This window comes from Apis florea, unplaced genomic scaffold (assembly GCF_048593485.1).
Source record: "Apis florea isolate Af1SG1 unplaced genomic scaffold, ASM4859348v1 contig_3811_pilon, whole genome shotgun sequence".
Classification (NCBI taxonomy): domain Eukaryota; kingdom Metazoa; phylum Arthropoda; class Insecta; order Hymenoptera; family Apidae; genus Apis; species Apis florea.
In genome coordinates, this window is record NW_028256868.1 from 308952 (window position 1) to 334012 (window position 25061).

Sequence of the window (25061 nt, forward strand, 5' to 3'; positions counted from 1 at the left end):
TATATTAGTACCTAATATAAAATATAATATTCAAAAAAGACATATCAAAAATATTTTTAGAAAATAAAACAACATTAAATTTTGATATTTTATTATAAACTCCGATCGTATTAACAACTTTATTTATAAATAAACAATGCATACTTTCAATCATGACGGGAACCAGGTACAGCATTTATGACTATTGTATTTTTTCCAGTACAAAGGTAACATTTTTATAAATCATTATACTTAAAATGTTATTGCCATTTTACAATTATTATTTGTAACATGCAATAAGTTATTTTTAATTTTATTAAATTATCTTAAAAGTCTAAATAATTAAGATTCATAGTTAAAAAATAAAAACAAAATATAAATACTTCAAATAACATGGTACATATTTACATTATTTTTTAACAATGAAATAATTTATATTATTTAAATTAAAAATTTTATAAATAAGTCATAAATTATCTCCATTTTTCTGATAACAAAATACGTAATAATTGATGGATAAATAATATATGAAGTACGTAAAATAATAGATAAATTTAAAAATAAAGTTACAATTATTTTAAATATCACATTTTTTTCTCAGTCTTTACTATATTTCCCGTATTAAATAAATTTTTGTATAAAATACTATATTTCCAAATTTCAAGCAATATTTTTTCTGTATTTTATATATAATTAACAATATAATATTTGATAAATTATTTGATAATTTTGTAATTCAAATTTACTTATTATTTAACAATTTTATTATATATTAAATATGAACTAAATAAAAACCAAATTTGGGAATATCTGATTTTTTATAAACTTTTTATATCTGATTTAAATAAATTTTAAATTATACATTTGATACTCATAGGTAAAGATATGATGCAAAACAATTTTGCTATATGTCAAAATTGTTCTCTAGATATTCGTCTAGCACGTAAACGAATGCAGCGCGGACAATCTATCTTATTAAAATTTTGCTTACATTCGTTATGAAAACATGCACCGCACATTTCACATCTATTAACTTTTGAGAATTCCCATGGAAATATGACATCTTTGGAATAACATAATTCACATACAAATCCCCTAGCTTGGCATAACTAAAAGTAAGATCAATTCTTATTGATATGCATATTTAATCTAAATCAATTTTAACATTACCTCACAGCCCATAATATGCATATTACACATTTGAACTAATTCTTGTAGTCTCATTGGTAAAATACCGTACTTAACATGCATCAGATCTTGAATAGAATATATATGAGGTTCGCTTATTATATAATTTGGTTCCTTTTTTAATATATCTTGAACACTAAAAAAAAAAAAAATAATAAATTTTAATATTATTTTAATATTATTTTTTAAAATAATTAAAAAAGAAATAATAAATACCTTGTTGCGAATCGACAGGTAAATAGAAAATCTTTAAAAAAAAATAATTGTGAACGTAATAGTCTTGTCTTGGCTAATTGTTTTATACGTCTATATAACAATGGATTCAAGTCATTTATTTGAAATAATGGATCTGATGTCATTTGATCCAATAATCTATATGAAAAGTTTGATACAGGATATCTAAATGGAAAAATAATTAATAATTATAATATTAATAATTTTATATAAATATATGAATAACATTAGTTTTTTACCTATTAAAATCCCATTTAGATAAAATCTTTCCTGGTATTAATGCTACTTGATTGGTATGACATCCAGTACAGAAATATCTACCTAAATACTCACAATAACGAAATTTATTTGCATATTTTATCGCAACTTTCATTCCACATCCTGCACATTTATAATTCTGTTTAGCTATAAGAGTGCGTCGCCTAAGAAATATCAAATTTAATTGAAAAATTATACAATATATTTTAATTTTATATATATATTTTAAATTTATAAACTTACACTGGTGGAGGATGTGATGTAAAAATAATTTGAGGCCTTGGTGGAGCCCAATCTGTAGTTCCGCGCAAAGGAATTGATTGTGAATTTTCCGCATCATCTGGATTAATTGGCCAACTTTTTGGTAATGGTAATAATCTTTGTGGTACATCTATTTCAGAAACCAGCCATTGTAATTCGCTTGCTCTCGGTAATTGTTTTTCACTAAATTTGCTAAGAAGTGATAAAGCTACTCCTTCTGCAGACATGCTACTTTCTGTTAATGTTGATTCCGTTTCATGAGCAGGGGATGATTGATATAAATCTGCATCAGAATATAAGGATGCCATAGATATGGAAATCCCAGCATTCTTAAGTTTTATTGCATTTCGCTCGTCATCCACTTCTAAATCCTCTATGTCATCAGTGGATATATTTTCTGATGGAGTATCAGACGAGGTTGATAATGGACTAACACTTTGATCAGTCGTAGTCGTATCCGTTTTGCCATCGCTTAATAACTCACGATTCCACGTCCTTTTTTTACATCGCTCTTCTTGTCGTTGACGGCGTCTTAATCGTATTCTTTGTTTTAAGCTATTTATTTCTTCATCGCTTTCTTCAATTGCTTCTTCCATAAGACGCCATTGTCTATTACATTTTACTTGTTCAATGGCAGCTATCATGGCCTCAGAAATACTGAAATGTGCGTTTTCTCTATCCAATTCAGCATTTGCTCTAGAAAATTGTGCAGATGCTAAGAAATTTGTTAAACTTTGACCTTCTATTGGACATGGAAAATATCCTATTGCCATAGGTTGAACACTGCTCCCACCATCTTCCATGAAAGTTTTCTTTGGTGTTCTTATATCTTTTTGTCCTTCAATTTCTAAATTCCATGGATTAATGAATTCAGGTGCTGATCCTGGTAAAAAAGAAGTTTTTCTTCTTGGTTTTTGTGATATTTCTATTTCAGTAGAATTTGTATTATACATATTTGAACTTGTTTCATTTGATATAAGAGATGGAATTCGATATTCCTTTACTGTATTTATTGATACATCTTCATTATTCAATGTATCAGAATCTTCACTAGATTTTTTTATATATTGAGTTTCTTTCATTTTAGTTTTATTTTTCATTTTCCTTATGGGAGTTCTTGGTTTTATAAGTAATTTATTATCTATAACTGTTGATGTTGAATGTTTTAATTCAGCATAATTTACATTAATTATTTTTGATAATTCAACAGAAGATGTTTGAGAATCATGATTTTTATGTGAACTATTATTTGCCATATATGATGAAGATATAGAAACATTTTTTTCTAGAGTTATACAATTTTTAGTTAATGCTGAAAGACTACTCCAACTTTTTAAAGGTATATCATTAATTTCTTTAGAATCTGATATTTTATCTTGAATTTTTTCATCAGATTTAACATCATGTTGCATATTATTATCTGAAGCTATTTTTAATGATTCTAATTGACATTTTTCAACATGTACAGTTTTATCTCTTGCATTAAAATTTATGGTTGAAAAATTTATTGGATATGAAGAAGATCTACGATGCTTTTTTTGATTTATTTTAGGAGCAATCCAAGAAGGCAAAAACTAAAAAAAAAAATATATTAAGTAAAAAAATAATCAAAATATCATACAAGAAATCATATAAAGACAACAATAGAAAATAAAATTTGTTTTACTTACCAAGGATGGATCAATTTCTGTAAGTAATGTAGGTTGATTTCTTTCAACTGCTCTTAAACATAATAATGTAGCTTCAGCTAAATTTTCTTGACATAAAAATGCCCATGGTTCAAAACAAGAAAATAAATGTTCCTTATCAGACAAAAGCCATGAAAGTTTGTGTGACAAAGAATGATTTTCCAAACTATATTATAATAATTAAATTATATTATAATTATAATAATTATTGAATTATGTATAAATTTATAATATGAATGTCTCATTAATTTATTTCAGCATATTAAATGAAAATATTTATTATAAAATATTAAAAAAATTCAAATGATATTTCTTATAATTACCTTTTGTACAACCATAACATATCTTTATGTGCTATGATTCGAGTTGGTAAATTTGAGAGATAATCTTCTGTATCAGAAACAATAGGTGACAATGCAACAGAGGGCTGTAGCCAATTTAATCCTTGAATAAAAATCCAACAATCTGGTTCTCCCTAATATATTTTATTAATTTTTATTTTTTTTTCAATATTAATATTACATTATTTATTATTTTATATGTAAATAAAAATATATTAAAAATAAATAAAAACGTCAAGATTGCTAGAGATATAAACAATGAAACATTCTCAACAAAAAAATTAATGTCATAGTCAATGTAAACAAATAATTATAACAGAGAATAGAATTATATTACCTTTTTAGAAAAAGATTCTATTTTGTGAAATAATACAAAGAAAGAAATAAAATATAATTAAATATTACAAATTACAAATATAAATAAATCATAGAATTGTAAAAACGATGTAAAGAAAATATTATCTTACATTTCGATTAAATATTCGACAGCCATGTTTGAATATCCGTTCCATTACATTGTGAAGACGATTTAAACCACCATAAACATTCCATACGTTTAAAACACCATCAACTAACAATCCTTCTACAATAGATCGAAGACTTTGTAAAAGTTGCCATTGCTCTTTGATATGGGCGTCTCCACACATAGTGACTATTAGAAATCATTCACTTTATATTTTAACTAATTCTTTAATGAATTATTTTTGTTACGTCATAAAATATTTTAAACAAGTCAATAATTATTATATACAAACATTATGTACAGGTATTAGAAAACATTGCTTATGCTATTGTTGATATTTTTCGAATCTTCTATTAATTTCAAAAGACATTATTTGAAAATTATATCATTATAGTAAAGCTGTTATTATATATTTATACGTTATCTTTTAACGTAGATAAAATCACGTAACTTCATTTTTTTATTTGATCTTACTAATAATTCATAAATGATTTAGAAAGCATTAGAAAATATACTATATAAATGTTATACTACATGAACATAGAATAACACAAATGACATTGATATTAGGTTAGAAATTAGTATACGCGCAGTGCGTAAACCGTTAAGTCTAAATTGCTAGAAACATCGAAATCCTGTGGCGGTCTCTAACGGTGACTTATAAAAACTATCAAGAATATAATAAAATCAATCGGAAAAAATTGAATACAGTTGTTATTCAATCTATTAAATCATGAATTTTTCAAACTATACAAAATTTTAGAAATAAAATTTTTATATTCACAATGTATATCACATTTTTAATATTTTAACTTAATTTTGACTATTATATTATATTATTAAAAAGGGTTCCAAAAATACTACATTATAATTACATATATGTATTTCAGAAGTGTACCCACAATTTTGAATTCTTCACAGATAAGATATAAACTCATACAATTCAAAGTCAAATATTTAATTTCATTCACAAATTAAGGTCTTTAGCAGCAAAGACTGCTGGTCTTAAAACAAGAAAAAAATATTAAAAGTAATCTATTTAATTTAATAATTGATAACTTTTTGATAATTTGATAAAGCTGAGTTTTTTAAAGCTGAGATTTTATAAATGACAATGCCAGTATATACAATAGAATAAAAATTGAATATTTTAAAAGATTAAAATCACACTAAGTGTATAATGCAATCTGTGAATGGTAAATATATTTTCAGTGACTTTTAACTCTAATAATAATTATTAATAGATAAGTCTTGAACGAAATACATTTTTCTTTCCATTTTTTTCACAATCAGAAAAAATTATGGAAAGTAAAAATATTTAGCAAAACTTCCATCGATTTCCGCATTCATTACATAACACAAAAGTAGTCATAGGTTCATCAGCTGAACGCGTTTGCACTTGATTGTAAGTACAATTTCGTTTTTTGCACTTTCCACATTTTAATAGATCAGTTTTCGTTCCTTGCACTGTAGCAAGTTGTGCATCATTGATTGCCTCTTTTTTAAACTGTTCTCTTAATTGTTTTATTTCATCGCTTGCCATTTCTTCTGCAGTCATAACAGCAAGCCTAGCAGGTGTAATAGCACCAGCAATAAAATTCGTTCGAAGATTAGGATTTTTTATATCACGTAAATTAGCAACTCTACTTCGCACCTAGACAATAAAACATATAATTAAATTATATTTATGATAAAATACAAAAATATATTTAAAAAATAAAAGTTTACCCTATTTTTATATCTATTATCAGTATTTTTAAATTCTGCATAAATTGCTTCTTCTAATTCTTCTGCTAATTCTTCAGGAGTAGCACAGCCTTCAATTGTGTTTCCATCTACTCTTAGAGCTGCTGCCAGCAATTCCCTACATTTAAGTCTTACAGCATCTGTTGTTGTAGGAGCAGGAAATGTTGATTGTTTTCTCTGATTATCTTTATGAGGTTTTTCTTCTTTCATTTTGACATCACTTCCATCTGCATTATCTTTATCTTTTTTTTGATCTCCATCGTCTTTATTTTTTTCTGATTTATCATCTTTTTTCTTCGAACTACTTGAAGAAGTAGAATCTTTTTCTTTATTAGATCCTAGAAAAAAAAGTTATAATATGTAATTTTATTTTATATAATTATTTATTAAAATTTATTATACTTATAATATTTTACTCATATAAATTTATTTTTTTACCAGATAAGAATTTTTTCCAGTTTTTAATAAGTGTTTTAGATAATGATATAACTTCTTCATCTCTACTTGATTTTCTTAATGCATTTACTGTCATTCCAATTCGCGTCTTTGTCAACAGTTCTAAATCAACTGGCAATTTTTGTAATATTTTAAGTAATTCCAATGCTTGTTCTTGTCCCTGTAATGAAAAAACTTTTTTTTTAATATAAAAAAATACAAAATACATATGATTCATTCGTATATTTTTCACAACGTATAATCATAATGTATAATCATTTTTTATAATCATAACTGCATGTAAATATATTATATTTAAATAATTTTCCAAACTTACAGTATTAATATAATTAATTTAAACTCAAAATACTATATTTTATCATATTATCATTTTTTATATAATGAATATATTATTATTATGTCTTTATCATTAAAACATGTATAAACAACTTCATTCAATGATATAAATTATAACAACTTTTTAAACGATATTTAATATAAACAATCGAATTATAAAATATTTTTATTTATATTGAATTAATGTAATTAAAGATTTTAATTACATATTCAATGCTCATATGAATAAAAAGATTTATAGCATATATTTTGGTAAACTTTTATAATAAAAAAATGATCTAACTTTGGCAATGTTTTATGAACGCATTAAAATTAGTGTACCAGATATTAAATCTCTATAATACATTGTAAAACTACAGTTAATATCGTATGTTTGTGTCAATAAAATATTCTTACGAATAAACTTTTATTTTTTCAGAAAAAATTCGAATGATAATAGATTTATATTTATTCACATTTACACGTTATAATATAATCGTACTTTATAATATTGGAAAAGAGCTTTATTAAGCCTCCAATATGCCGAGTGGGATACACAACTATATTTTACTCACTTACTCACCGTCCCGTCACCGCTCGACATCTTGTTCAATTTCTTTTGGATTCGTAAAACTTCTTCTTCAGCACTCATTATGAAAATTTTGTAGTTTTTACACAGAAAACCAATATAAACACATACAACACACCAAGCGAATGAACAACAAACCCCGAGTACGTTTGTAACTGAAACTTGCAATGCAGAGTTCGATACTGGATAGGTAACTCGTAACCACAATATACTAAGGTTACAGTTATTGTATGTTATTACAGTGACATCTTTTGAAAATAAAATGATATATAAAGTGTGGGAATATTTAAATATTTTATAGGAAATATTACTTTTTTGTAATGAAAATGTATTAATACAATAAAAATTTTTAAATAATATTCTTTTCTTTTATTTCATACTAATATTATATATATAATCGAAATAATGAAATTTTATTTAAAATATCTACCGTTGCTATAAAAATATTAATAATTTTAAAAAATTATATTAAAAATAATACATTTAAATTATTTTTTTTATAAAATTATTAAAAAAATTAAATTATTAAAATATTTTTGTAAATTTATTTTAAATAAATAAAAAGTTTTTCTTGAGATAAATAAAAAAATTTTTCTTGAAAACACACTATTAGAAATCTTATATTACGGAATTTTTTTACAATTACAAATTCAGAATTTACAACATAAAAATTTTATTATTGTTTGAAATTATTTTGAAATATTCATAAAAAATATTTGTTTTTTTTGTTATTAAATCCAATTACAAATATTATTCTACAATTCAAAATAAGGTTTGAAAAAATTTAAACGTCAATCAAAAGTTTTATCTACATTACACTTTTTTAAATAATACTGTAGTATAGAAAATTACATAATAAATAGCTGCATATAACGATGACTTATGATGGGAAACAAAAATATGGCGTTACATTTACTTTGTCAATCATGATAACTATCCTCGTTAAAAATATATAAAATTTTTTAAAATTTTATAACACTACATTCACTTTAACTTTATAAAGAAAAATTTTTATAAACCATTCTTAGTAGATCGGTATTAGATAAACATCTACGGCTATACATTTTTTTGTCAATTCAAGTTTTTACTATAGCTAAAAAAATTCTAATAGTATGAAATCAATTCAATATACATCTTATTATTTTATTTTATGATATAAAGTTTATAATTATGAATATAATACGAATATAACAAAATTAAATTATAAAGAAAATAAATATTTCATTAGAAACATAGATTATTTCTATATTAAAATTAACAACAATAATAATAAAATATAATTAGTATTATAATTTAGAAGTTATTATATAATAATTTTGAAATGAAAATAATTTTTATGAAATTGCAAAAGAAATATTGTATTTATTCAACTAATAATAACTCTATATATCTATATATTACATATATTATTTAGTGTTCCAGAAAAATGGAAAATACAAAAGCACTGTATTTGATATTTCTTATTATAAAACTTTTAAAAAATATTTAAAGTTCTTGGGACAATATCCAAATCAATCACGATGGAACAAGGAATTTAATACAAATGTGATGATATGCAGTTTAATAAGTTTTTTAATTCCAGGGGTAAGTGAAAAGATTGCAATTGCTTAAATATACAAATTTTTATGAAATAGATAAAAACATGTTATAAATATAATTTAATTTAACTGAATAATATCATAATATAATAAAAATTTTCTATTCGATAGCTGTTACAAGTTTACACATCAATTGTAGAAAAGAACTTGAATGCTTTGATGGAAATTATACCTATAGTATTTGCAACAATAAGTTGTGCAATAAAATTGCTAAATCATAGAATTAATAAGAAAAATGTATTTATTTATTTAATTTCGTGAAAAATTATATGGTGAAAACAAAAATCACAGAATACAAATATATTTTTCAGTTTGATAAACTGTTCGATTTCATGTCAGAAGAATGGGAAATGGAAAATGATAGAAATCAAACGTGTATTCTTGATGAATTTACTAAACAGGGAAATAAATTTGCCGAAATATATAAAAGTAATTGTGATAGATCATTTTTAAATGAATTTTATACATCCTACATATTAAGATATTTCTACATATTAATTTTCTTAAACATAATAAATATAATATAAATTTAATATAATATAATATAAATTTTCTTAAATATAATAACTTTTTGATTGCTATTAATATTATTTTTAGATGTTTTATTGTCAGCTTTGCTACTATTTTTATTACTTCCATTGTTTCCTTCGTTTTTGGATGTTGTTTTCCCGCTTAATGAAACTCGCCAACAATTACAAATATTTAAAATGAAATATTTTATAAAAGAAGATCAATACTTTTATCCTATTTATTTCCATTCAGTTTGGAGTTCATTTGTAATTATAATGATTACTGTCACTATAGATTCATTATATATGCTTATCATACATCATGCTTCCGGTTTATTTGCTATATGCGGGTAAGTAAAATAATATGAGAGAAATACTTTTTGTGGATAATATTATATTGTAAAGAATAATTTCATAAGATTCTATTTCGGTACATTATTTATAAAAAATTATAAAAATGATCTCTTTTTTAAATTATTTCCATTAATTGAATTTGTGCAGATTTGCTTTAACATAAAATATTTATAAACTGTAAATAAATATATAACTGTAAAAAACTGTTATAAACTGTAAAAATATATATAGGTATCAGATTGCGAAAGCAACAGAATGCAATGACATAAACATAAATGAAATGAACTGTTCAGACAATGTGTGATCACGCATAACAAAGCCTACAAGTTAGTAAAATAATCAATTATATAAAGTTAACTTCATTTTATTCATTTTTTTTTGTTATATTTCAAGATTTTTCGAGATAATGAATAAAAGCAGTCGTAATAATTATTTCTTTCAAATATTATTAAGTATAATCGGCATTAGCATAACAGCTGTACAAGTAAGAATTATTAATTATTTTATTATAATGTTTATTTTACAATAAACATTAACACATGGAATGTTAAACATACTTAACATTTTTTATTAGATCGTTATGTATCTGCATAAACCTGAAGAAGCTTTCAGAATTAGTTTATTTCTTATGGCTATACAATTTCATTTATTTATTATTACTCTAACTGGACAAGTGATTGCGGATCAAAGTTCAAAATTAGCCAGTAATATGTATGTTCCTAATTATTAAAATATATATTTTAATCATTTTAAAAAATTATCAATTTCATAATTAATTAATATTTTTATTCGCATTTATATTAATTTTTATATAATATTAATATTACTTTTATAATAGATACTGTACAACATGGTACCGAATGCCTCCAAATATTCAAAAAATATTTCATATAATACAAATAAAATCTAGTAAACCATGTAAATTAACTGCAGGAGGAATATTGGAATTGAATATCGAGAATTTTGGAATAGTACGTAATAATATATAAAATATTGATATATAATTATTTCATTATATAGCATAAATAATAATGATCTATAATCAATATTCTTTAATATTTCAAGGCATTGAAAACATGTATGTCGTACTTTACTATTTTCCTATCTTTACAAGACTGATTCGTTATTAAAATGATTTTCTCTTGCTGATTCTGATTTTTAATGAAAAGGCATTGACCTAAGAATCAATTATTTATATGGATGTGATAATGCATATTTACTTTATATTGTATTACAATATTAAATATGTATGTGTCAAAATACGATATATCAAATAAATTTTCACATAAATAAAGCATATATACAATAAATATATAAATCTTATGTCTTCGATACTATTATTATTAAAACATGAAAATAATATTGCATTTTTTAAAAAATATTTAACATAATTATATTACTTTTAAATATTATACTTACTTTTATTATCTAGAAATATAGAAATTTTTCCTCTGAATTATCAAAAGATTTCGTAAAATTTTAGATTTATTTTTAAATTTGATTCTTTAAATCTGCTTTGAATATTGTATTTCAATTAAATGTGACCATATCTGTAAATTTAATATTTAAATTTAATTATTTCACTATCAACATCACATTGTTATTTTGAATACATTTAACTTGAAGATCGATCGATTTTTATAATAAATATAATTTATATAAATTTCAAATTTTTTAATTTTATTGATAATATATAAAAAGAGAGAAGCTATCACTTTTTCAAAATACAAAACTTTTTTCTTAAGAAGATTTTTGTATAAAAATAAGGATAAATTAAATTGTCATGCTCACAAATAATAACTTCTGATAAGTTATTAAAGCTCGGGTAAGTGAAATATTATTATTTTTTTTCCTTTTTTTTTTCTTAATTCAAAAGATTTTGTTGATTTGTCAATCACTGAATTTTTCAACAAATTAGAATATCGATTTAAGAAAGAGAAGTAACAGCTTTCACATTCTGAGTTACTGGGTCTGAAAGTTCTAAGCAGTGATAATTTATCACTTTTCATAATTTTTATCTCTACATATCATATAAATTTCTGATATGACATACAATAATATATTGTCTAGAAAGGACAACGATAGCTATCACATAAATTTCTGATATAATGATATAATAATATATATTTACCCAGAAAGGACAATTATCGTTTGTTACAATAATCGAAGCGAATAACAGCACTGCTATAGAGCAAAAAAGACCTATAACTTTCTTTTACCATATTATCAATTCACTATACATTATTTTCTATCCTGACTTTATAAAGAATTTTTTTTTATTTTTCTCGACAGTTCTGTTAAAACTGTTCTATATGTTGCTATATGTATACACTAGATTTGCTTATACATCTTTGTTCAAAAAATTTGGAAATATGGATAGTAAGATAAAAAGATACAAGTTATCGAGATATATTTACTTTAATTAACATAATCTTAATTAATATTTATATAATATTTAAAATAGTTGATCAAAAAATAAATTTTTCATGGAATTAATTTAAATTTAAAGTATTTCAGAAAACAAGAAGAGAGAGAGAGATTAGATATTCTAATATATTCGACATTCCTTATTATAAAGTTCTTAAAAAATATTTACAATTTTTGGGACAAGATCCATATCAAGAATATAAATATAGAAATATTATTACAATTATTATGTTGATTAGCATGATAGCTATATTTATACCAACGGTAAGGAAAACATGAACGTTATACCAATTATAAAATAAAAAATATGAATATAACAAATTACGCGTAAAACAAAGTAAATAATTAGGTAATATTGTTAAACACTCGGAATCTGGAATATGTTAGACATTTGAAATATATGTATCGATACGTGACAAGAATACGGATGCAGTAATGGAATGTTTGCCGAATTTATGCGCAAGTATGAGCAGTGTTGTTAAAATATTGAATATACACTTCAACAGAGAAAATGTATGTGAATATATTACCACATAATAAAAATTTTCTTTATATATATATATATATATATATATATATATATATATATATACAAAATCTAAAAAAATATATTTGTATTTATAGTTTAATAAACTATTAAAATTTGTGGTGAAAGAATGGGAGGAACTGAAATTAAATGAAGTGCATATTCTAGAAGAAATCACTATTCAGGGTAGTAAAATAGCGCACTTATATCGCAGTAAGCTATCGTTTTAATTTTTTAATTTTAGAAAATTTTACACATGAATTTATTCTTTTGCATTTGCATTCAATTATATTTTTTCCAGATACTTTATTGTCTTTTTTGATATTGTTTTTACTTGTCCCTATGTATTTCCCTGTTCTGGATATGATTGATACATTAAATCAAACTCGATCACGACAACAACTACTTAGAGTCAATTACATGGTTTTTAACGCTGATGATTACTTTTTCTATGTGTATTTACAATTAGCTTGGGGTGCAATTGTTATCGTGATGATCGTAATTACCGTAGATTCTTTGTATATAATTATAATTCATCATGTATGTGGATTGTTCGCTGTGTGTAGGTAAATATCAGATATCAGAGGAAATTGAATCGTGATTATTTTTCCTAACTATTTCTAATTCCTGATTATAAATTCAGTCACGAAATCCAAGAAACAATAAAATATTTGACAATATTCCCTAATACTGAAAAGTGCTCGTATAAAGAATTAGAAAATTGCGTGATCAAGCACAATAAAGCAATCAAGTTAGTATTTATCGAATAATCGATCAATTGTAAAAAATTATCAAATAATTAAAGAACATTACTAATTTTTTATTTTTAGGTTTTATAATATTCTAAATAATAGTAGCCAACTGAGTTATTTGCTTCAGATTGGAATAAATATAATGGGTATAAGCACGACAGCTTTTCAAGTAAAGACAATCTTCTAAAAAAATTCAGAAAACGAAAACACAACAAAATTAGAAAAGCTTTAATCGAAATAATAATTTTATATTTTCAGTTAGCCGTAAATTTAGATACCAGACCACAAGAAGCAATCAGAAATGCTGTATTTTGTGGAGCCAATCAATTTCATTTATTTGTGCTTAGCTTACCTGGACAGATACTTCTCAATCATTGTGCCGAACTTACGAATACAATGTATGTATACGTAATATAAAATCCTACAAAACACAAATAATATATATTATAAATTATATGTAAAAAGATAATGTTTCATCGACATTTCAACAGATATTGTTCTATGTGGTACAAATTACCAGTAAAAATTCAAAAAATGTTTAACATAATACTAATGAGAAGTAAAAAATCATGCGCATTAACGGTATACGGATTATATGAATTGAATATGGAAAATTTTGGAACAGTATGTAATATAATACTCGTATATATATCATAATTATTATTAATTAAATTTAATTTTTATAATCTTTTCATTCCAAGACTTTCAAAGCTTGTATATCGTACTTTACTATGATGCTGTCGCTAAAGTAATATAACGTTAAATAATTGAAGAGTTTCATCACATGATGTTTTACTTGATGTTAAGTAATTTATATTAAACGTGCAAATAAAATTAATATAATCATTACCAAAGTTATGATCTTCATTTTATTTCACTGGATTTTCTAGCATTCTTGCGAATATTTATATACTAACATAATTCGTTATGAATTAATACGCAAGGAAAGCTGAAACAGAAAAAAAAAATATATTTTAATCAAATAAATGATGAATTATTTTTAATGTCCATATTATATAACTAACATTATTATACAAACACTTTTTCGATTAATTATTATTATTATATGACTATATTTGTAATATATTTAAATAAGAGATTTTTAATATCTTCTTTCTTATTAAAACAATAATGTTCCGATCTATGATCATTTATACATATATAAAGATTATTATTATATTGTAATTTTCATGATTTTAATCTTGCAATTGTGATAAATTTAATTTAACAAACAAAACATTAGTTAAACGAAGTGAAGAAATTATTAGTGTTAAAAAACATTACTGGGAACGATATCTTTTTTATAATTCTTTTTAAGAATGTAAAAGATTTCAAAAAATTATTTGAAAATTTACTGTCTAGCATTATTCAATGAATATCTATTGTACGTGATTAATATCTCATGATAATCGTAGATTTTCCATTTCCAATTTAAATGACATTTTTATATGGACATTTTATTTTATTCACAATATCTTGTACTTCAATATTATCAATATTATCAAATGATATCTTAATATATACTTGCATGATTTACAATTGTATTCAATGATAAAAATTATATATTTGGTTAAAAAAATTCATAGTTGAAAATCGAAGCAATTCTAACTCTACTAGAAAATACTATAAATAGAAATACAAAGATATTTTTAAAATTTATAAGAATTCAATAGAGTGATATAATAATCTATGGTCTACTATCGAATACCTTATTGAAACTACTAAATATAAATCAATATTTCAAGACAATCATATACCTTAATTTTATTGCATAAACGGATGCCGTAAAGTTATTGGAAAAAGAATTTTCTTATGTACGAAACAATTGTTCCCTCGTCTGGAAAATTATACTTTAATCTATATGTGTCAAGTAAGTGAATGATTCGTAGTCATTTTCAGTAACATCAAGTATCGTGTTCAATTGCATTCGTCAGATTGATTTTTACAGTTTTAGAAAGAAAAATACGCATAGATTTAGACCATATAGATTCATTTAAAGACGTTTACTTCATGGTTGTACAAGTTGCAACATTGCTGCTTTGGAATCATGGATAGTAAGAAAAAATCGCATTGAAGATTAAAATTAGAAAAGAAACTTATCTTCCTTTAAATATTGTAACATTAATGTTACAATACTAATCATTTTCATCTGTATTTGAAACAATTTAATGATAAATAATATTTTAAATTTATCTTCAGGACTTTCAGTATTTCAGAAAAGTGAAAAACAGCATAATGAAATATATGATATTCCTTATTATAAAATGATGGAGAAATACATACGATTTTTGGGACAAGATCCACGCCAAAAAAAGGAATCTAGAAATATTATTGTATTTATATTGGTAATTAGTATTGCAAGTATTATCATTCCAACGGTAAGAAAAATACAAATAATATTCTAAAAAAAAGAATGAGATGAAATAGAATAAATTCTATGAGATAAAATAAATAATCAGATAATGTTATAAATTGAATTATTAGACGCTTGAATTATATGTATCGTTACGTAACAAAGATATGGACGGTGTGATTGAATGTATACCACATTTATTTGCATCTTCGAATAGTGCCGTTAAATTATTAAATTTACATTTCAACAGACAAAATGTAGGTGAATTTATTATTTTTCAACAAATTTTTATAAAACAAATGATTGTAAATCATATTATTTCATAGTATGACATATTGCTCCATTTTGTGACAAAAAAATGGCAACAACTAAAATCAACATATGAATTGAGCGCTCTTGATGAAACAATCATGCAAGGCAAAAGAATGGCACAATTGTATCGAAGTAAGTATTATTATTATCTTTATTTTCGAACTTAATTGTTTTCGTTCAAATTTTACAAAAATAAACCTGTCTTTTTCCAGATACCTTATTTTCTTTTCTAATTTTGTTCTTGCTAGTTCCATTAGTTTCTCCTATTCTGGACATTGTTCATCCATTAAATCAAACTCGATTTCGACAACAACTACTTAGAGTTAATTACATCATTTTTGACACTAATGACTATTTTTTTTACGTATACTTACAATTAGCTTGGGGATCAATTATTCTCGTACTGACTATAATCGCTGCTGATTGGTTCTATATTCTTATAATCCATTTTAATAGCGGATTGTTTGCGGTGTGTGGGTATATATCGTAATGCAAATAAACGTAAAATATTCGAAATAGTACAAATCTTCTTATGATAAATCTCGTGATTTTCGCTGCCAATTTTTTCATAAATACAGAGTCCAAGTTTTAGAAGCAACGATGAATTCGAATTTAGTTTCTAAAGATGCGTTTTCTGAGAACTCGTCATATGAAAAATTTAGAGCTTGTGTAATCATGCATAACGAAGTTATAGAGTGCGTATTCATTAATTAATATTAAACTATGATATACTAGCAAATAATTATCGCATTAAATTGTTTTTTTCATTACACTTTCAGGTTTTACAATATTTTGAATGAAAGCTGTCAGTATAGTTACTTAATTCAAGTTGGATTAAATATGTTGGGTATGAGTACGACAGCCGTTCAAGTAAATATAATATAATATATATATATATATATAAATAACGATACATACAAACTGTAGAAAGTTTTATTTAATTAATTACTTTTATCTTTCAGACAGTTATAAATTTAGACAGACCGGATGTAGCAATTAGAAGTGCTGTATTTTTTGCTGCCGATCAGTTTCATTTGTTTTTGCTCAGTCTACCTGGACAAGTACTTTTGGATCATTGTGCTGATTTTGCAAATATTATGTATGTATTTATTGTATATGTACTAAATAATCATAAAAATTTTATAATTTAAAATAACTCGAATTTAATATTTGATTAATATTAAAATAGATATGATTCTACGTGGTATGGAACATCATTGGAAATTCAGAAAATGCTTTATATGATGCAAATAAGAAGTAAAAAATTATGTGCATTAACTGCAGGTGGATTGTATGATATGAATATCGAAAACTTCGGAATAGTATGTATATATGATAATGATATTATAATAATACATATTTTGTTAATTATTATTTAATTTTTATTTCAAGACTTTTAAAACGTGTATATCATACTTCACGATGATAATGTCATTGAAATAATGATTCTACGATATTACGGAAAACTATACTGTACACAACTAAATCTATTATATTTCTTATCCATATTAATGAGAATACGAATAATAGTAAAAATAATTAATATGTATTGTCAATATTAAAGCATCATAACAAATTTTATGAAACACAGAAATAAAACGAAATGCTGTAATATTGTAATGTATAAAAAATATTATAGATCTTACCAAAATAACGAATTGACTACGAACATTTCATAACGCCATTCCACTTTCAGTAAACTACAAAAAGAATTTTTTTTATCTTAGCAAATTAAAATGATGTAAAGTGAATGTTGATCTGACAATGTTTTATAAAATTATATGTATTATTTATATTTCGCAAACAACAATGTTTCACTGATTCTGAAAAAGAGAATTCGTAGTTAAAAATCCAAGCAATTAGTATTATTGAACACAGAAATACGATTTTTTTAGAATTTAATAATTTTCAATATATAGTAATTTGAAAACTTTCTCTCTATCACTGGCCGTTTAGTAAACACCATATTGCAAGTAAGGCAATCAATATTTCAAGGTAATCATGGATCTTCGATTTTAAGCATAAATGACAGCTGTTTCGAACAGTCATTTTCTTATCTACGAAACAATTGTTGCATAAGTTAATTTAATAAGGGTACAATAATACATATGTGTCTTACAAGGAAATGATTTGCAATTATTCGTAATACCTATTGTTACACATATCGAACATTATCGTACATTGAATGTAACTGCATTTATCAGATTGATCTCTTCCTCTCTGAAAAGAAGGATATTCAAGAAAATATTGCTTTTGGAACAAGTGTTTCTATAATTTTACAATACTGCAAATGTGCATAGTAAGAAAAAACATTGAATCACATTCAATGTTATATTTGTTGTATTTTTATATTATTTCAATATATATTTATATTATATATAAACATATTATAAGAAATGATTTTTTCGAAAAATAATCTGAATTTACAGCATTTAGTATTTCAGATATATGGAGGACAGTGTCTTGATATATTTGAGATTCCTTATTACAAATCATTGAAGAAATGGTTAACATTATCAGGATTATATCCACTTAGAAATACTATTATAATTTTAGTGGTGATTTCCATTATAAGCGTTACTCTGCCATTGGTAAGAAAACAATATTGAATATTTTAGAAAAAATAATAAGAAAAATGAATTTGAAAAAATGCATGTAATAAAATAATAAGGTAATTTTATTAAATAATCGAAATGAAATTCATTAGATATTCGCAATATACACATCATTATGTGCAAAAAATATAGATGCTATGCTTGAATGCTTACCGCCTTTAGGTGTATGCGTAGTTGCTATGTTTAAACTACAAAATATATATAACAACAGTGAAAACGTATGTGAATATCCAGCATATTTAATCCAACTTGAAAAACAAATATCTAATTATATAAATATCGTATTTAGTATAAAATATTATATTTTATAGTTCAAAAAATTATTTACATTTGTGGCAAAACAATGGCATCAGTTGAAATTAAACAATGAAATACGAGTCTTGGAAGAAATCGTCATGCAAGGCAATAAAATGGCACAAATATATCGAAGTACGATATCATTTTTGAAATCCAAATGTATTTATCTATTTAAAATATTTTTATTTTTTGAATATAATCTATATAATAATAAAGTATACTATGTATACTTTTCAGATACATTATTGGTCGCTATGGTAATTTTCTTTTCTGTACCATTAATTTTTCCTATTTTGGACATTGTTTATCCTTTAAATGAAACTCGACCAAGACAACAATTATATAAAGTTAATTACCTGATCTTCAACCACGAAGATTATTATTTTTACGTATACTTTCAATTAGTTTGGAGCTCATTTGTTTGTGTGATAATCATAATTATTTTTGATTGGTTGTATATTCTTATAATTCATCATAATAGTGGAATGTTTACAGTATGTGGGTAAATATTATTATAAGAAACACATTATTAATCTTCTCGTGTTTAATATTATACAAATTTTAATCATTTTCTTGCTTTCATTAGATATCAGATTCAAAAAATATTTACCGAAGAAGCTTTTTCCAATATACGTATATACGAACAATTTAAAAATTGTTTAATCGTACACAATGAAGCTATTCAGTTCGTATTTATTAAATAATTAAGAATAACAAGTTATAAATTAATTATTGAATATATCTAATTTTTTTCATAATATTTTTAGGTTTTTCGATATTTTAGATGAGAGCAGTCGAAATACTTATTTCTTTTTAGTTGGATCAAATATAATAGGAACAAGCATGTCAGCTGTACAAGTAAAGACCAATCTGAAAAATCAAAAAGAGATAAGAAAAGATTTTATCTAATGAATAGTTTTATTTTTCAGATAGTTTTAAATTTAGATAAATTGGAGGTGGCAATTAAAAGCACTGTATTTCTTATAGCTGCCCAATTTCATTTATTTATTCTTAGTATACCTGGACAAATACTTTTGAATCATTATTCTAATCTAACAAGTAATATGTATGTACTGCATGTACTTCTTATATAGAATGTAAATGATTAAGGATACAAATATAACTCTGTTGATATTATGACAGATTTATGTCCGCATGGTATAATATGCCAATAGAAGTTCAAAAAATGTTTTATGTGATGCAAATAAGATGTAACAAGCCATGTTCATTAACGGCATGTGGATTATACGAAATGAATATGGAGAACTTTGGAACAGTATGTATTGCAATATATAATATATATAATAATATGTATTAACAAATATTAATTATTATTATATTTATTTCGAGGCTCTAAAAACGTGCATGTCATACATCACTATGATATTGTCGTTGAAATAATATTATCCATGTAAAACATCAAGTCACATTCAGATTTAACAAAAATTTTTAGAACAAAATAAATATGATTGTATATTGCTAATATAGATGTATGTATTGAATAGTTTAAATTATATTATTGAATATAAGAATAAAACTATCAAATTACATTTGTTATATGTTGTATTTAAACGAAAGATTAAATATCTTACCAAAACTTCACTTTGTGTCGCAAATATATTCACTGTTTCAATTAAGATGAAAGAATAGACGATAAAAGCGTTAAGTAGATCAAATCAAACAATTATCATTTTTGTAAAGTTACAATAAGTATTTATATTCTAAAAATAATTATCTTAGATACTTTCTTTAGTTACAAAAATTCTTAGTTAGAAGTCGGATACAATTGCATTTACTACAAAATGTTACAAACAGAAATACAAAGATATTTTTAGAATTTATAAGAATTCAATACAGTGATATGATAATCTTCGGTTTATTATCGAATTACTATCGAACCTTATTGAAGCTACTAAATATAAATCAATATTTCAAGACAATCATATATCTTAATTTTATTGCATAAACGGATGCCGTAAAGTTATTGGAAAAAGAATTTTCTTATGTACGAAACAATTGTTCCCTCGTCTGGAAAATTATACTTTAATCTATATGTGTCAAGTAAGTGAATGATTCGTAGTCATTTTCAGTAACACCAAGTATCGTGTTCAATTGCATTCGTCAGATTGATTTTTACAGTTTTAGAAAGAAAAATACGCATAGATTTAGATCACCATAGATTCATTTAAAGACGTTTACTTCATACTGGTCGTACAAGTTGCAACGTTGCTGTCATGGATAGTAAGAAAAAATAGCATTGAAGATTAAGATTAAAAAAGAAATTTATCTTGCTTTGAATATTGTAACATTAATGTTATATTAATCATTTTCATTTGTATTTGGAACAATTTAATGATAAATAATATTTTAAATTTACCTTTAGAACTTTCAGTATTTCAGAAAATTAAAAAACAGCATAATGAAATATATGATATTCCTTATTATAAAATGATGGAGAAATACATACGATTTTTGGGACAAGATCCACGCCAAAAAAAGGAATCTAGAAATATTATTGTATTTATATTGGTAATTAGTATTGCAAGTATTATCATTCCAACGGTAAGAAAAATACAAATAATATTCTAAAAAAAAGAATGAGACGAAATAAAATAAATTCTATGAGATAAAATAAATAATCAAATAATGTTATAAATTGAATTATTAGACGCTTGAATTATATACATCGTTACGTAACAAGGATATGGACGGTGTGATTGAGTGTATACCGCATTTTATTGCATCTTCAATTAGTGCCGTTAAATTATTAAATTTACATTTCAACAGACAAAATGTAGGTGAATTTATTATTTTTCCACAAATTTCTATAAAATAAATGATTGTAAATCATATTATTTCATAGTATGACATATTGCTTCATTTTGTGACAAAAAAATGGCAACAACTAAAATCAACATATGAATTGAGTGCTCTTGATGAAACAATCATGCAAGGCAAAAGAATGGCACAATTGTATCGAAGTAAGTATTATTATTATCTTTATTTTCGAACTTAATTGTTTTCGTTCAAATTTTACAAAAATAAACCTGTCTTTTTCCAGATACCTTATTTTCTTTTCTAATTTTGTTCTTGCTAGTTCCATTAGTTTCTCCTATTCTGGACATTGTTCATCCATTAAATCAAACTCGATCTCGACAACAACTACTCAGAGTTAACTATATCATTTTCGACACTGATAACTATTTTTTTTACGTATACTTACAATTAGCTTGGGGATCAATTATTGTCGTACTGACAATTATCGCTGCTGACTGGTTCTACATTCTTATAATCCATTTTAATAGCGGATTGTTTGCGGTGTGTGGGTATATATCGTAATGCAAATAAACATAAAATTATTCGAAATAGTACAAATCTTCTTATGATAAATCTCGTGATTTTCGCTGTCAATTTTTTCATAAATACAGAGTCCAAGTTTTAGAAGCAACGATGAATTCGAATTTAATTTCTAAAGATGCGTTTTCTGAGAACGAACGAGAACGAACGTCGTATGAAAAATTTAGAGCTTGTGTAATCATGCATAACGAAGTTATAGAGTGCGTATTCATTAATTAATATTAAACTATGATATACTAGCAAATAATTATCGCATTAAATTGCTTTTTTCATTGCACTTCGAGGTTTTATAATATTTTGAATGAAAACTGTCAGTATAGTTACTTAATTCAGGTTGGATTAAATATGTTGGGTATGAGTACGACAGCCGTTCAAGTAAATATAATTATAATATATAACGATACATACAAACTGTAGAAAGTTTTATTTAATTAATTACTTTTATCTTTCAGACAGTTATAAATTTAGACAGACCGGATGTAGCAATTAGAAGTGCTGTATTTTTTGGAGCTAATCAATTTCATTTATTTTTGCTCAGTCTACCTGGACAAATGCTTTTGGATCATTGTGCTGATTTTGCAAATGCTATGTATGTATTTAATATACTAAATAATTATAATAATCGGTAACTCGAATTTATTGTTTGACCGATATTAAAACAGATATGGTTCCACGTGGTATGGAACATCATTGGAAATTCAGAAAATGCTTTATATGATGCAAATAAGAAGTAAAAAATTATGTGCATTAACTGCAGGTGGATTGTATGATATGAATATCGAAAACTTCGGAATAGTATGTAATATATGATAAAAATATTATAATAATACATATTTTGTTAATTATTATTTAATTTTATTTCAAGACTTTTAAAACGTGTATGTCATACTTCACGATGATAATGTCGTTGAAATAATGATTCTACGATATTTGGAAAATATACAACTAAATCTTATTATACTCTCTGTCCAGATTAATTGAGGATACGAATAGTAGTAGAAATAATTAACATGTACATTATTAATATTAAATAGTATAAAAAACTTTATCAAAAAGACAAATGTTGCAAATGAATAAAATATTGTAATATTGTAATGTATAAAGGATATTACAGATCTTACGAAAATAATGAATTGACTAATATTTCATAGCGTCATTCCACTTTCAGTGAATTAGGAAAAAATTTTTTTTATTTTAATCAAAATGATATAAAGTAAATATTGATCCATAAAGTTTTATAAAATTATATATATTATCCATTGCAATTTTAAATACTATAATCAATATTTTTCTTTGGATATTTTGCATTTTATTGAATGTACATTTTGAACATATTTCTACAACAAAATTTCATGTAAATGCTTTGAAATCATTTCTCTTATTCTGTCTTAAATTATTGTAATTAAATATAAATATCAAATCAAAAAAGCAACAACAAAATCAAATTCTTCGATTGACGAAATTATTTCCACAAGTTATACTTATAAAAAATTCAAGGATTGCGTGATTACGCATAACGAAGCCATATGGTTCGTATACAAAAATAATAAAATACATTATCATTTAATTATTAATGACTAACATTATTTCGTTCCATTTTGAGGTTCTACAACATTATAAATGACAGTAGTAAAAGTAGTTACCTGATTAAGGTTGGATTAACTATTATGTTTCGCATAAATTCGACAGCTGTTCAAGTAAAGACAATTCTGTAAATGATAATCGATAGAAGTTGGAAAAAAAAAACTTCTGTATAATCAATTTCTTGATTTTTCAGCTAACGGTTTATTATTATATTAAAATTTAAATAAACCTGGAACAAGCAATACAGAATTTTTTATTTTGTTTAAGTTAATCAATTTCAATTATTTCTATTTAGCTTACCTGGACAGATACTTCTGGATCTTTCTGCTGAATTTGAAAATAATATGTATGTATTTAGTATAATCATTTATATGTTGAATATATTTATAACAATCATATTCTCGAATTTAATATTTTAATATTATTGATATTGATTAATTATAATTGAATTTTCATGAGATTGAATATTATCATAAAAATATATTATAATTAATAATTTTAACGAAATCTGAAAGAACAAAGTTTATATACATTTTCTTCGAAACGAAATGAGAATCATCGGCAGTAGATATTGTTATTGAAAACACCGAGAACAAATACATACTGCGAATAAATTTATTTTTTAAGAATTCGTTCGTCAAATTTAAGTGGAAAATTATTGGAAAATCTTCTGTCATTGTACGTAGTAGTAAACTTCATACTGTAACAAGCGTAATCAATATTTTAGTATAATCATAGATCTTCTTTCCAAAGTTAACTGCCGGACATCAATTATCAAGCTATTTTCTTGTCTGCAATACAGAGTCTGTAGACAATGTCATAGTTTAAAAATTATTCTATAATATGAATTGATAAGTGA

General features: G+C 24.0%; 7 protein-coding genes across 22 annotated transcripts; 5 read left to right on the forward strand and 2 right to left on the reverse strand.

Annotated features, from left to right (window-relative positions):
* Positions 1–74: 74 nt before the first annotated feature.
* On the reverse strand, positions 75–5120 carry Rubicon (run domain Beclin-1-interacting and cysteine-rich domain-containing protein rubicon). 2 transcript variants are annotated; one of them, XM_031915458.2, is made up of 9 exons: positions 4714–5120; positions 4417–4601; positions 3932–4083; positions 3591–3774; positions 1903–3494; positions 1641–1823; positions 1384–1566; positions 1150–1303; positions 75–1088 (listed from the first exon to the last, which is right to left on the reverse strand). In XM_031915458.2, the coding sequence occupies exons 1-9, from the start codon at positions 4727–4729 to the stop codon at positions 891–893; spliced, it is 2847 nt and encodes a 948-aa protein (XP_031771318.1). In that variant the 5' UTR covers positions 4730–5120; the 3' UTR covers positions 75–890. The 2 variants fall into 2 exon arrangements, with proteins under 2 accessions (XP_031771318.1, XP_012339895.1); XM_012484441.3 differs by having other exon boundaries at positions 4705–5120.
* A 157-nt stretch (positions 5121–5277) lies between these two features.
* TfIIS (RNA polymerase II elongation factor) lies at positions 5278–24929 on the reverse strand. 4 transcript variants are annotated; one of them, XM_086917060.1, is made up of 9 exons: positions 24807–24929; positions 24503–24710; positions 24262–24431; positions 14535–14633; positions 14037–14105; positions 11399–11529; positions 6597–6774; positions 6141–6496; positions 5278–6066 (listed from the first exon to the last, which is right to left on the reverse strand). In XM_086917060.1, exons 7-9 carry the CDS (start codon positions 6688–6690, stop codon positions 5731–5733), a joined length of 786 nt encoding a protein of 261 aa, XP_086773186.1. In that variant the 5' UTR covers positions 6691–6774; positions 11399–11529; positions 14037–14105; positions 14535–14633; positions 24262–24431; positions 24503–24710; positions 24807–24929; the 3' UTR covers positions 5278–5730. The 4 variants fall into 4 exon arrangements, with proteins under 4 accessions (XP_086773186.1, XP_086773185.1, XP_012339897.1 ...); XM_086917059.1 differs by having other exon boundaries at positions 24503–24906; XM_012484443.3 differs by lacking the exons at positions 11399–11529; positions 14037–14105; positions 14535–14633; ... (1 more) ...; positions 24503–24710; positions 24807–24929 and adding an exon at positions 7505–7753.
* Positions 8556–11289, forward strand: LOC116414077 (uncharacterized). Its single transcript, XM_086917055.1, is given in 11 exon segments — positions 8556–8628; positions 8933–9102; positions 9228–9353; positions 9428–9545; positions 9714–9975; positions 10211–10259; positions 10262–10305; positions 10373–10463; positions 10554–10690; positions 10818–10950; positions 11045–11289. Coding segments are annotated over 11 exon segments (1185 nt in total). The 5' UTR covers positions 8556–8627; the 3' UTR covers positions 11099–11289.
* On the forward strand, positions 11777–14518 carry LOC100864541 (uncharacterized). 2 transcript variants are annotated; one of them, XM_086917057.1, is made up of 9 exons: positions 11777–12670; positions 12756–12919; positions 13031–13145; positions 13234–13498; positions 13576–13683; positions 13763–13853; positions 13943–14082; positions 14176–14308; positions 14386–14518. In XM_086917057.1, the coding sequence occupies exons 2-9, from the start codon at positions 12842–12844 to the stop codon at positions 14434–14436; spliced, it is 981 nt and encodes a 326-aa protein (XP_086773183.1). In that variant the 5' UTR covers positions 11777–12670; positions 12756–12841; the 3' UTR covers positions 14437–14518. The 2 variants fall into 2 exon arrangements, with proteins under 2 accessions (XP_086773183.1, XP_086773182.1); XM_086917056.1 differs by having other exon boundaries at positions 12635–12670; positions 12794–12919.
* On the forward strand, positions 15237–17981 carry LOC116414075 (odorant receptor 13a-like). Of its 4 annotated transcripts, none has more exons than XM_086917039.1 (10): positions 15237–15554; positions 15893–16062; positions 16169–16294; positions 16364–16481; positions 16730–16826; positions 16928–17044; positions 17129–17219; positions 17312–17448; positions 17539–17671; positions 17742–17981. In XM_086917039.1, exons 1-10 carry the CDS (start codon positions 15497–15499, stop codon positions 17790–17792), a joined length of 1098 nt encoding a protein of 365 aa, XP_086773165.1. In that variant the 5' UTR covers positions 15237–15496; the 3' UTR covers positions 17793–17981. The 4 variants fall into 4 exon arrangements, with proteins under 4 accessions (XP_086773165.1, XP_086773162.1, XP_086773163.1 ...); XM_086917036.1 differs by having other exon boundaries at positions 15241–15554; positions 16562–16826; positions 17742–17980; XM_086917037.1 differs by lacking the exon at positions 15237–15554 and adding an exon at positions 15565–15738 and having other exon boundaries at positions 15884–16062; positions 16562–16826; positions 17742–17980.
* On the forward strand, positions 18423–20835 carry LOC100872285 (uncharacterized). Of its 5 annotated transcripts, none has more exons than XM_086917048.1 (10): positions 18423–18648; positions 18779–18940; positions 19057–19182; positions 19276–19420; positions 19499–19763; positions 19848–19946; positions 20029–20119; positions 20191–20327; positions 20405–20537; positions 20612–20835. In XM_086917048.1, exons 1-10 carry the CDS (start codon positions 18640–18642, stop codon positions 20660–20662), a joined length of 1218 nt encoding a protein of 405 aa, XP_086773174.1. In that variant the 5' UTR covers positions 18423–18639; the 3' UTR covers positions 20663–20835. The 5 variants fall into 5 exon arrangements, with proteins under 5 accessions (XP_086773174.1, XP_086773175.1, XP_031771346.2 ...); XM_086917049.1 differs by having other exon boundaries at positions 19276–19393; positions 19478–19763; XM_031915486.2 differs by having other exon boundaries at positions 18794–18940.
* On the forward strand, positions 20860–24143 carry LOC116415452 (uncharacterized). Of its 4 annotated transcripts, none has more exons than XM_086917041.1 (10): positions 20860–21502; positions 21645–21823; positions 21930–22055; positions 22125–22242; positions 22323–22587; positions 22690–22818; positions 22903–22993; positions 23071–23207; positions 23281–23413; positions 23484–24143. In XM_086917041.1, exons 1-10 carry the CDS (start codon positions 21496–21498, stop codon positions 23532–23534), a joined length of 1236 nt encoding a protein of 411 aa, XP_086773167.1. In that variant the 5' UTR covers positions 20860–21495; the 3' UTR covers positions 23535–24143. The 4 variants fall into 4 exon arrangements, with proteins under 4 accessions (XP_086773167.1, XP_086773168.1, XP_086773166.1 ...); XM_086917042.1 differs by having other exon boundaries at positions 21654–21823; XM_086917040.1 differs by having other exon boundaries at positions 20860–21322; positions 21401–21823.
* Positions 24930–25061: the final 132 nt, after the last annotated feature.

What these genes read in the sequence shown, in the direction of transcription:
- Rubicon (XM_031915458.2), bottom strand. An exon ending in TCTAAATGGGATTTTAATAG is followed by an intron (nt 1,567 to 1,640) that starts GTAAAAAACTAA and finishes TTTTCCATTTAG; the next exon opens with ATATCCTGTATCAAACTTTT. An exon ending in ACCTGTCGATTCGCAACAAG is followed by an intron (nt 1,304 to 1,383) that starts GTATTTATTATT and finishes TTTTTTTTTTAG; the next exon opens with TGTTCAAGATATATTAAAAA.
- TfIIS (XM_012484442.3), bottom strand. Translation starts at nt 7,581, where the DNA reads ATGAGTGCTGAAGAAGAAGTTTTACGAATCCAAAAGAAATTGAACAAG. An exon ending in TGTCGAGCGGTGACGGGACG is followed by an intron (nt 6,775 to 7,512) that starts GTGAGTAAGTGA and finishes TTTTCATTACAG; the next exon opens with GGACAAGAACAAGCATTGGA. An exon ending in ATAATAGATATAAAAATAGG is followed by an intron (nt 6,067 to 6,140) that starts GTAAACTTTTAT and finishes TTTATTGTCTAG; the next exon opens with GTGCGAAGTAGAGTTGCTAA.
- LOC100864541 (XM_086917056.1), top strand. Translation starts at nt 12,635, where the DNA reads ATGTTGATTAGCATGATAGCTATATTTATACCAACG. An exon ending in TAGCTATATTTATACCAACG is followed by an intron (nt 12,671 to 12,793) that starts GTAAGGAAAACA and finishes GGAATATGTTAG; the next exon opens with ACATTTGAAATATATGTATC. An exon ending in AAGCACAATAAAGCAATCAA is followed by an intron (nt 13,684 to 13,762) that starts GTTAGTATTTAT and finishes TTTTATTTTTAG; the next exon opens with GTTTTATAATATTCTAAATA.
- LOC116414075 (XM_086917036.1), top strand. Translation starts at nt 15,497, where the DNA reads ATGTACGAAACAATTGTTCCCTCGTCTGGAAAATTATACTTTAATCTA. An exon ending in CAAGTATTATCATTCCAACG is followed by an intron (nt 16,063 to 16,168) that starts GTAAGAAAAATA and finishes TTGAATTATTAG; the next exon opens with ACGCTTGAATTATATGTATC. An exon ending in GCTGATTTTGCAAATATTAT is followed by an intron (nt 17,449 to 17,538) that starts GTATGTATTTAT and finishes ATATTAAAATAG; the next exon opens with ATATGATTCTACGTGGTATG.
- LOC100872285 (XM_086917048.1), top strand. An exon ending in GGAATGTTTACAGTATGTGG is followed by an intron (nt 19,764 to 19,847) that starts GTAAATATTATT and finishes TGCTTTCATTAG; the next exon opens with ATATCAGATTCAAAAAATAT. An exon ending in GTACACAATGAAGCTATTCA is followed by an intron (nt 19,947 to 20,028) that starts GTTCGTATTTAT and finishes TAATATTTTTAG; the next exon opens with GTTTTTCGATATTTTAGATG.
- LOC116415452 (XM_086917040.1), top strand. Translation starts at nt 21,614, where the DNA reads ATGATAAATAATATTTTAAATTTACCTTTAGAACTTTCAGTATTTCAG. An exon ending in TACATTTCAACAGACAAAAT is followed by an intron (nt 22,056 to 22,124) that starts GTAGGTGAATTT and finishes ATTATTTCATAG; the next exon opens with TATGACATATTGCTTCATTT. An exon ending in TGAGTACGACAGCCGTTCAA is followed by an intron (nt 22,994 to 23,070) that starts GTAAATATAATT and finishes TTTATCTTTCAG; the next exon opens with ACAGTTATAAATTTAGACAG.